Genomic DNA, 11899 nt, shown 5'->3' on the forward strand with positions numbered 1-11899 from the left:
GTCCCACTCTCACACACATCAGACAGTAACACCACACCCTGTCCCACTCTCACACACATCAGACAGTAACGCCACACCCTGTCCCAATCTCACACTCATTAGACAGCAACTCCACACCCTGTCCCACTCTCTCACACATTAGACAGTAATGCCACACCCTGTCCTACTCTCACACTCATTAGACAGTAACGCCACACCCTGTCCCACTCTCACACTCATTAGACAATAATGCCACACCCTGTTCCACTCTCACACTCATTAGACAGTAACGCCACACCCTGTCCCACTCTCACACTCATTAGACAGTAGCGCCACACTCTGTCCCACTCTCACACACATTAGGCAGTAACGCCGCACCCTGTCCCACTCTCACACTCATTAGACAGTAACGCCACACCCTATCCCAATCTCGCCACATTAGACAGTAACACCACACCCTGTCCCACTCTCACATACATTAGACAGTAATGCAACACCCTGTCCAACTCTCACCACATTAGACAGTAACGCCAACTCTTGTCCCACTCTCACAATCATTATACAGTAACTCCACACCCTGTCCCAATCTCACACTCATTAGACAGTATCTCCACACCCTGTCCCACTCTCACAACATTAGACAGTAACGCCACACCCTGCCCCACTCTCACACTTATTAGACAGTAACGCCACACCCTGTCCCACTCTCGCCACATTAGACAGTAACACCAGACCCTGTCCCACTGTCTCACACATTAGACAGTAATGCCACACCCTCTCCCACTCTCACACTCATTAGACAGTAACGCCACACCCTGTCCCACTGTCTCACACATTAGACAGTAACGCCACACCCTGTCCCGCTCTCACACTCATTAGACAGTAACACCACACCCTGTCCCACTCTCACACTCATTAGACAGTAACACCACACCCTGTCCTACTCTCACACTCATTAGACAGTAACGCCACACCCTGTCTCACTCTCACACTCATTAGACAGTAACACCACGCCCTGCCCCACTCTCACACTCAATAGACAGTAATGACACACCCTGTCCCACTCTCACACTCATTAGACAGTAACGCCACACCCTGTCCCACTCTCACACACATTAGACAGTACTGCCACACCCTGTCCCACTCTCACACACATTAGACAGTAACTCCACACCCTGTCCCACTCTCACACACATTAGACAGTAATGCCACAAAGCTGGTGCTGAGGGTGGAGTACGGACCGGTGGTGAGGGTGGAGTATGGAGCTGGTGGTGAGTGTGGAGTACGGACTAGTGGTGAGGGTGGAGTACGGAGCTGGTGGTGAGTGTGGAGTATGGACCAGTGGTGAGGGTGGAGTATGGAACGGTGGTGAGGGTAGAGCAAGGAATGGTGGTGAGGGTGGAGTATGGACCAGTGGTGAGGGTGGAATATGGAGCCGGTGGGGAGGGTGGAGTATGGAGCCGGTGGTGTATTTTGGATCACATTGTCGCAAACATAGTACTAAAGCGCCGTGAGGCAGCCGCTGCTGTTATAGAGCGCACATTCTCCATTGAAACGGCCACTAAGTTGGCAACGACGCACAGTTTTGCTGGTAAAAGTATACAGCGCACAAAAGATAATGTGTGGAAATCAGGTTTAGGCAAATATTTATCATTTGCACTTCATCCAGTATAGGGTCTTGATTATTTTGAGGTTATAAAATGTTTGGGGCACATTTACGCCGCGGCAGCGTCACTTCTGTGACGCAGCGACGGCGTAAACCATGAGCCACTTTGTACCCTGTCTACAACGTGACACATCTAGGGAGATGCGTCATATTGTAAAGCCCTGCGCAGCATGAAACCTCCATCAGCTTTCATGTGGCCATACTGGCGCAGGGAGGGGCGTTCCGTTGCAGGAATGCTTTGGAAAAGTGCCTGAGTGAATTCTACAAGATTTCACTCAGTCACTTATTCAACGCCGCTGTGTCAAAACCTTGCGCCTGCTTGTAGCAGGTGTAAAGCGTGACGCACCATGTTGAGGATAGGCCAGGTTGGAACAGTGCTGCGGTTGCGTTGCACCCGCGGCACAACTCCAGCAGTGCACCAACCTTACGCCGGCAGATGCGAAACGCATCTGTTTATCCTTACGCCTTGATGCACTGCATTGTAAATGCGGTGCATCTGTGGTGGCGCAAGGGAAAACTTGCTTCACGCATCTTTTCTGGCGCATCCCTGCTGACTTGCAGGGATGCGCCAAGAAGCGTAAATCTGCCCCTTAGTTTCCATCACACTCCAGAATTACAGATGCTTCAGTTGAAATGTGTGCATTGTTCATTTCCAGGTATTTGAAAGTTGTTGTGTGTTAGAAGGGACATCCTACAGCTTCCCCTTTCACTTCCTCTTTCCAGCAAGATTGTCAGAGAGTTCACTTTACAAAATCCTCCCACTTTGCAGCCACTGACTTTATCAGTAAACACCAGTTTCAGAAAAAGCAGAAGACACAGCCGGGCCTTTGACCAATGTCGCAGCAAAAGTGACAAGATGCAGACGAATCTTAAAGGCCGCTTTATTGCTCGTTCACCGTCTGAACTCCAGCTTGGGTATTTTTGGGGGTGCTGCAGCCCCTCACACCCTACTTCCAGCACCCATGGCCGGGTTGCCAACAATCTGAAGCCATATGCAGCACAGTTAATAAATCAGGCGTGGACGGGGGAGGGGCTGGGTAGATTGGAAGGTGGATGAGTCTGCACTAATGTGTCTGTCACTGAGGAAAATACAAATAGAGATTTAGGCCCATATTTATCAATGTTTCTCGCAACGCAACAATCCACCTTGCTGAGCTGCGCTGCATGAAAAGGAGAGGGGAGCAATGCGCTGTATTTAACATTTGCACGTTGCATTCCTGCTGCTCGTGCTGCATGAAAGAGACAGGGCAGCAATGCGCTGTATTTAACATTATATAGTGCATTCCTGCTGCCCGCGCTGCATGAAAGAGACAGGGCAGCAATGCGCTGTTTTTAACATTATACAGTGCATTCCTGCTGCCCGCGCTGCATGAAAGGGAGAGGGCAGCAATCCGCTGTATTTAACATTATACGGTGCATTCCTGCTGCCGGCGCTGCATGAAAGGGAGAGGGCAGCAATGCGCTGTATTTAACATTATACGCTGCATTCCTGCTGCCGGCGCTGCATGAAAGGGAGAGGGCAGCAATGCGCTGTATTTAACATTATACGGTGCATTCCTGCTGCCCGCGCTGCATGAAAGGGAGAGGGCAGCAATGCGCTGTATTTAACATTATACGGTGCATTCCTGCTGCCCGCGCTACATGAAAGGGAGAGGGCAGCAATGCACTATATTTAACATTATACGGTGCATTCCTGCTGCCCGCGCTGCATGAAAGGGAGAGGGGAGCAACGCGCTGTATTTAACACTAGCAGCCTGTCCCGACGTTGTCCAGGTATGAATTGCTGCCGGCCAGTAGTATATTGTTTTGTAGGATTTCGTTATGATAGCATTTCTTATCTGTGACAGGCCTGTGAAACACTCCGATTCACAGTGCACTGCTGATGCACTTAAGAGTGCGCGTTCAGTAGTGTGTGAACTCGAGTTTCCCTACTTTATTTTTCCTTGCAATATTATATAGCGTAAACTCGACAACATGGCATGAGCACAATTTACATTACAGAAGAACACATTCATTTGTGGTAGACATGGGGAGACAAAGCGATTTGCCTGGAATCACAGGATGTTGAGCTGATGCCGAGATTCGATGACTCCGCAATGCCATTATAACGCATGGCATTACATTTTATATGCTTTACCACGCATACATTTACAACAAAATTTGTTGTAAATGCATGAATGGTAAAAGCATGTTTTTTTTAATGTTTGGATAAGGTAAGTATGGGTATAGGGGTATATGTTTTGGGGTACTGAGGTATATGTTTTGGGGTGTTTGTGTATTTTAAGGGTTCAGATATAGTTTTGGGTTATGGGGTACAGGGGTAGTTTTAGGGTTTAGGGATAGGTATGGGTTTTGGGGTACATGGGTATTTTAGGGTTCAGGCCTTGGTTTGGGTTTTGCACAAGACAAAACAAGTAAAAGCAACTTATGCAAGGGCGCACAAGGCGGAGGCTATGATAATTAGAATATGCTCTCAAGACAAACGTGATTTATTCTTTGTCCTGATGATGATGCATGTATCTTTCTATTGCATCGAAACGTCCTCGACCTGAAAGCACCATATGTTTCCTACAAAGTCACAAAAATGTCTTTTACAATGGTTTGCTACAATGAATTCTAGTCGCAATACTGAATACTAGTACAGACCGCCTTGTGCGCCCTTGCATAAGTTGCTTTTACTTGTTTTGTCTTGTGTTCTGTGGGTCACAGGTTGTGCCCACTTGTATATAAATGTTCACTTCGTGAATCAGTTCAAAATATTCAGTGAAATAAAATTCCTGTCCGGCTGGACAAAGGACATACAAACTATTTAGTGGATGTCTATCTTTTACATGATCCTAAATTACTAGGGTCTTCTGTTCTGTGAAATGGGGTATTTAAAGGGAGCAGGGTGGACACCCGAAGCTGGAATGTACAGAACCTGGGAAGAAAAACAATGAAATATTGGGCACAACGCTCGCTTTTTTTTCCGTAATCCCGCGCCCCGCACACGCCGACGCCCCAGCACATACCCACAGCACACGATATGATACATGGCATGAAGGGCAGAATGTACCACACGCCCCCAGCGTTTGTCACGCCCCCAGCACACGCCCACAGCACAACGCAGACACGCCCACAAGGGACTACTTTGCTGGCACAGTTCTTTTACCTTTTAAATGTATATGGTGGGCGTCTTCATAGCCTATGTCCTTCTGCTGCAACTGCCCTTTCCAGCACTGTATTGGGTGTTGTGATTGGTGCTGTGGTTCCTGAGATTACCCGCCTCAAAGGTTTGGGCTCTCTCTTTATTATATTAGTATAGATTATACGGTGCATTCCTGCTGTCTGCGCTGCATGAAAGGGAGAGGGGAGCAATGCGCTGTATTTAACATAATACGGTGCATTCCTGCTGTCTGCGCTGCATGAAAGGGAGAGGGCAGCAATGCGCCGTATTTATCATTATACGGTGCATTCCTGCTGTCTGCGCTGCTTGAAAGGGAGATGGCAGCAATGCGCTGTATTTAACATTATACGCTGCATTCCTGCTGCCTGCGCTGGCGCACAGAACTCCTGCCGAGCACCAACGCAGGCATTTATGCCCCATGGTGCAAGGGTGGGGGTTACAGGCAGGATTGTTTTTGTGCAGGAAGGGACACCTACCTGCACAAAACAATCCTCAGAGGCATTTTCTTCCTTCTACGCGTGCTGCTCAATGCAGCTCACTTACAAAGAGGAAAAAATGAGGAGAAATAAGGATATTTCTCCTCGTTGCACCTCTGGTGGAGGCGAACAATTCTGATGCTTTCCCAGGTCTACGCGTGTTGGTAAATCTGGGAATGTGTCAGAATGCATGGGTGGATGCGTGGAAACAGCCACACTCTGCCCATGGCACGCCTCCCTGCCGCAGAGACACCCACGCTCCACCCATGGCACGCCTCCCTGCCACAGAGACACCCACGCCCCACCCATGGCACGCCTCCCTGCCGCAGAGACACCCACGCCCCACCCATGGCACGCCTCCCTGCCACAGAGACACCCACGCTCCACCCATGGCACGCCTCCCTGCCATTGGGACAGCCACGCTCCACCCATGGCACGCCTCCCTGCTGAAGAGATACCCACGCTTCACCCATGGCACGCCTCCCTGCGGCAGAGACACCCACGCTCCACCCATGGCACGCCTCCCTGCCGCAGAGACACCCACGCTCCTCCCATGGCACGCCTCCCTGCCGCAGAGACACCCACGCTCCACCCACGCTCCTCCCATGGCACGCCTCCCTGCCGCAGAGACACCCACGCTCCACCCATGGCACGCCTCCCTGCCGCAGAGACACCCACGCTCCCCCCATGGCACGCCTCCCTGCCACAGAGACACCCACGCTCCACCCATGGCACGCCTCCCTGCCACAGAGACACCCACGCTCCACCCATGGCACGCCTCCCTGACGCAGAGACACCCACGCTCCACCCATGGCACTCCTCACTGCCGCAGAGACACCCACGCTCCACCCATGGCACGCCTCCCTGCCGCAGAGACACCCACGCTCCACCCATGGCACGCCTCCCTGCTGCAGAGACACCCACGCTCCACCCATGGCACGCCTCCCTGCCGCAGAGACACCCACGCTCCACCCATGGCACGCCTCCCTGCCGCAGAGAAACCCACGCTCCACCCATGGCACGCCTCCCTGCCACAGAGACACCCACGCTCCACCCATGGCACGCCTCCCTGCCGCAGAGACACCCACGCTCCTCCCACGGCACGTCTCCCTGCCGCAGAGTAACACACGACACGGATTGGCGCTGCCCTGCGTTACTTTAGATTTATCAAATCACACAGGGTCGATAATCTCATTCTGGTTTTGAGTCGCCCTTGCGTCCCCTTGCGCTGCACAAAGGCAACGCAAAACCTTGATAAATATGGACATAAATATTGATACGCACCAAAATATATATGTTTTTTTCTTCCAGAAAGTAACAATGTTTTTCTGGCTTCTCCGGCCCTCAGGTACTGAGTTTCATAAAGCCGGAGCAGCCCCTGGAAAAGGACTCAGTAAGCCTTAAATCTTCTTGATTCCAGTCGTAGAAGTGCTTGTCCTCTGGGATTTCTGGGCGTATTTAGGGTGGGGTGGACTTGTGCTGGTTGTTGATGTCTAAGGACTTTGAGGCTGGAGCTGTAAACATGCATTTTATTCTCACTTCCTGGAGTAGCCAATGCTTGGAGCTAATGTATAAAGATTCTTGGTCTTTACGGGGCCTTTGTCACAACTCTAATTAGGGTCAGGGTTCGATGACGGATAGGAAGGCGGTCTCACATTCCCATGAATGAACATGTTGCAGTGGACATTACTGCTCTTGGCTCTGTTTTTATACACTCAGACTCTCTGTTCTTCTTTTTTCTAATTATAAATCTATATCTCTCTTGGTTCCTTTTTCATAGGGCCCTCCCTTATCCCTCAGACAAGCACAGAGGAAGGGGATGTTTCACTTACTTTTAAGGTGATACAGCAAACCACGGCCCAGAGACCTGCACTTCAAACCACAGATTAGACAGCAGAGGCGTGAAATGGCGCTGAGATCATTCCCTGTAGCCGTGCTTTGCCCATTTGTCATCTGTTTGTGGACCATAGTGTCAGACACGGTCACTGCCACGTGCAACATCTACGAGTGGGACCAGCTGGGATCCCCGGGAGTGTTAACCCCGACCTGCTTTGGCTTCCCCTTGGAGGGGTTCAGAGTCTTCAGCAAATGCAGCACAGTGAGGAACATGAAGGTGGATCTAAGAGAGGTTCCAGTGGACGTGGACACCCTCTGCCTGGTGCTACGCGTACCATCCATTCCCACAGACTCGTTCTCCGAGTATCAGAACCTGACCCGGCTCTATCTGTATGGATCGTTTTATGCTTCTGCAAGAGCCTTCAATGGTGCTGCCAACCTGAGACATCTGGGAATCAAAGGAGATTACACTAATCACACTTCACCTGTAGACATGGATGATCAGGTGTTTGGTGGATTGGAGAACCTAACCCGCTTGGACCTTGAAAACGTGGTGCTTTACTCAGAATTTCAACAAAGTCTTTTCAAGCCCTTACATAGAATACAGGTGATATCGTTATATGAGAACGACTGTCGTAGGCTATCTAGGCTGACCACTCTGCTTCAGCCCCTGGAATCGCTAGAGGTCCTGGAAATAATGAGGAACGGTATAACGAGTGCCCGTGAAGAGGACTGCATTAGTACAGACAATCTCCCCAAGCTGCCTGGACATACGAGGAGCTCAGTCTTCTCTCCAAGGATTTCCACCCTTGATTTATCTGGTAATAAGTTGGAAAGACTAGAGAAAAATGCATTCTGTAATTTCCCTCACCTCACGGTCTTCAGGGCGGATCACACTGCTCTGAAGGTCATTCAGCTGGTTGACTCTGGAATAAAGAGCATTGCGACTCTGTCCCTAAATGCCATGATAAATGCAGACTATCGGGAAATCAAAAATGTCTGCAATTTGGTGTTGCAGCTGAAAGTGAGTTACTTAAGTGTGGCTCACAATTTTATTTTTAAGCTTTCCACAAAGTTGTTTGAAGGATGTGACAACCTACTGTCGCTCAACATGTCTGACAACTTCATAAGGACTTTCACAAGTGACATGGCCAAGAAATTACTGAGCCTGAGGTCCCTCATTCTATCTGTAAACAAGATAAAGAGTCTAGATATCTGCCCACCTGGGACACATCCCAAGGTTATTCTGGCCAACCTGACACACCTGGATCTTTCTACCAACCGCATCAGCAGCATCGGCTCCAGGCGCCTATCCTGTCTGGGCAATCTGCGGACACTGGATATAAGCCAGAATCACATTCCAACTCTGGAAAAAGATGCCTTTATGGGTCTGGAGCAGCTGGAATCACTTAACCTGAGTTCTAATGGGCTCTTTCTGTTGGAGAATTTCTATTTCAATCACTTGACAAACGTGAGGGTTCTCGACCTTCTGGGAAACCAGCTTAGAAGCGACAATGATTCTTATATAGGAATGCACCGGCTTGAAGAGATGAGGCTCACCTTCAAAGATGTACCAGGGTTTGCAGTTTTACAGAATCCCTTGACCTACCTTGTAGTTGAGGGGTCAACCGTTTACCTCAAATGTCGGAAAAACTGTACCTTCTTGAAGGTACTTTACATTAAAGCTGTAAATGTTTTCATTGACCTGAACACTGGCCAATCTTTGGAATTTGTTAAAGAAGTTCATCTACTGGAAAATCGAGAACTGGGATGTAATTCACACCCAGACACTGTGCCTAGTCGTTTGGCTTTAACGTGCTTCACCAATCTGGAACATTTATACTATAGCTCCAGTGGTTTTGTGCACTATATCAAAGATTACAGCCCCCTGAATGCCACCCTGCCACTTCTTCGCAAGTTACGTCATCTCCATCTCAGAAACCTAAAGTTGGACATAGAAAAGGGGTTCCTTACTCCAGAGCAGCTGTTCTGGAACCTGACGCACCTCAGAACCTTAATCTTAGAGGATTCTGGGATAGAGCACTTTACGGCCACCATGTTTAGAGACCTTGTCTCTCTGGAGCTCGTAATCTTCAAGTCCCAACCTGTGAAAACCCTACAGGAGGGTCTGCTCGACCACACTGAAAGTCTACGCTACATATATCTGAAGGATGTTTACCTAGATTGTTTGTGTGAACAAGCCTGGATCAGAAGATGGGTGACCACCCACCCCCAAGTGAGAGTGCCACTGCTGGGAATTCAGACATGTTCTAGTGGGCCACAGGATCTGAATTTCCTAAATTTCCTGGAGAAAGACTGCAGCTTGCTGATAGGTTACACACTCTACATTGGGACTTTCTCGTTCAACATGTTGTTCCTGATCACGGCCCTGCTTTATCACAAGGTGCGCTGGTACCTCCTGTATCTCTTCTACATGCTCAGGACCTGGTGGAACTATCGTGGGAGACACAACAGGAAGAAGCAATATGACTTTGATGCCTTTGTCTCTTACAGCAGCTACGATGAGGCTTGGGTTGTCCATGAGTTCCTGCCCAACTTGGAAGAGCTAGGACCACCGTTCTTTAAAGTGTGTCTGCATGGCAGGGACTTCGAAGTGGGCAAAGACATCTTGGATAACATCATGGACAGCATCTATAGGAGCCGCTGGGTGGTGTGTCTGATCAGCCGTCATTACCTGCGCAGCCACTGGTGCTCCTTGGAAGTGCGGATGGCCACATACCGCATTCTGGCAGAGAGAAAGGATTCCTTGGTGATGGTGTTCCTGGAGAAAGTGTCCACGAGGAGCCTATCCCGCTACCACCAACTGGCCAAGCTGGTGAAGAAGAAAACCTACCTGGAGTGGGAGGAGGACCTGGGCCAGCAGCCTCTTTTCTGGGCCCGACTACGCAAAGCCATTGGAGGGGATGGAGCTGAGCAACAGGACATCATAGTCAAATGAGACAATCTGTTCCAGACTCACCACAGATGATAGAGGAAGGCCATCTTCCCAAAGAAGGTATGGGGAAGAGAGAAACCCATTTGCTAGAAAATCATGGGACTCATTGACCAGCACGAAGAGAGCAGGTTGAGCTCACTAGAAAAGAACTTGCATGTAGCAAATCATAAAATAACACAATTTTGATAACTCTTTTTCTTTCCTGACCACTGCTTCTCTATCCCAGTAATTAAAACCATGCAATAAGCAACAGTTGGCACTGGTATATGTTTATTAATTTGCAAGATGAGTTTATCAACTTTAAAAGGCATGCTCACTGTTGTTGACCGCTGAGGATCAAGTAATGCGCCACCTCTGATCTGGCTAAAGAAGATCTGATTCTATAGATAAAAGATGTCCTGGTATTTAGGTACTCACTGGTCCAGGTCAACTCATCCTTTACCCTGTCCATGCTGTGTCCAAGCAGAGGGCAATGTAAAATGGATCTGAAAATAACACATCCAACTTAGCCAAAGAGAGCGGTGGTGCTACTGACCGCCGATAATCGCTCTTTTCCTCCCCTCTCATGTTTTCTTCCTTCCCCTACGGTGCGATGGCGCTTGAGAAGATCACAACATGTCTGGTGAGTACCAGAGGGTGGAGGATGGACAGTGGAGGTAGTGAGTAAGTGTGATAGTAGTGGGCTCACAAATCAGTGCAGATAAGAGAAAAGGACACATGCACAGTGCTCTATAGAGCCTCTCGGGTGGCAGCCACCCCTATGTAATCAGCCAAGAATAGTGCACAGAGCAGTAAAAGGTCTTTTTTACACATACACGTGATAAACAATACTGGATGAGGTTTCAGGCTGCCTTGTTGTGGGGGCTTTTTGGCAGGTTACTTTGCATTTGTTCAGTCTCTGTGAGATCATTACACCTGGGGGTGTTGCATGTAGTAAGCATGTTCTGTTCCTTTATTTTCTATATGTCTCCAAAATCTCTATCCTACATTACATGTGTTTGATCTTGCATCATCGCCTAGACTTCCTCAGCACTTAGTACTAATAATCCTCACTAATATCTTCAATCCCACCACAGTAACCACACTGCTGAAAGTATTCAAAGGGATTAAAGTTCCACAAGTGAGGGCTGTCGTTTTCAGTCACATGGGTATATGATTGTCCATAGTGTGAGCTGGAATTGAAGGTACCTTAGAACCACACTGCCAGGAACCGCATCCCGGCATGATGTTTCCAACTTGACGTGTACCCTGGTTAGACTGAACATGACAATTGTTACTTGGAAAACATTAATAATCTTTTTGAATACTTTTGTCAGCATTCTTACTGTGGTAAGATCGAAGATATTTGCAAGAATTATTAGTGCTATGACTTGAGGAAGTCTAGTCTGTGAAGCGAGTTAAAACACTTGTTGGCCAGAGGTTTTGAAGTGGTCTGGAAAATAAAGGATCAGATTGTGAATCTTATGTACAAGACTTGTTTGCGCTGACAGAGACTGAACAGTGATATTTGGGGTTTCCCTGTATTTGAAATGTATTTTGGGGGGGCTCCTCTTCCTACTCGTTAGAGCACATAAGGGGCGTTTGGTACCTACAGAGCAAGACGTTTTGGTATTTGTTGCACAACATTGACACAGGCCATTAACAGTTTGTTTTGGATTTGCTGTCTCGAGTTATACAATGGCATTTGGTATTTTATTTTTGAGGTGTTGCTGTGACATCTTCAAATGTGGGCATGTGATATGCCATTATCTTTCTGGTGGATGAATTTTGCTTTGGTTCAGTCTCTGTGGCAGCATCTTATGTGGATTTGGAAGCGGGAT

The 11899-nt window shown here is 48.6% G+C and overlaps 1 protein-coding gene across 1 annotated transcript; it reads left to right on the plus strand.

The window, feature by feature from the left end:
- The first annotated feature begins 7193 nt into the window (after positions 1-7193).
- LOC144752908 (uncharacterized) lies at positions 7194-10082 on the plus strand. Its single transcript, XM_078640735.1, has one exon. The coding sequence runs from the start codon at positions 7194-7196 to the stop codon at positions 10080-10082; it is 2889 nt and encodes a 962-aa protein (XP_078496861.1).
- Positions 10083-11899: the final 1817 nt, after the last annotated feature.

This window comes from Lissotriton helveticus, chromosome 5_1, assembly GCF_964261635.1.
Source record: "Lissotriton helveticus chromosome 5_1, aLisHel1.1, whole genome shotgun sequence".
Classification (NCBI taxonomy): Eukaryota; Metazoa; Chordata; class Amphibia; order Caudata; family Salamandridae; genus Lissotriton; species Lissotriton helveticus.

Excerpts from the sequence above, each read along its gene's own strand:
- LOC144752908 (XM_078640735.1), top strand. The coding sequence starts at position 7,194 with ATGGCGCTGAGATCATTCCCTGTAGCCGTGCTTTGCCCATTTGTCATC.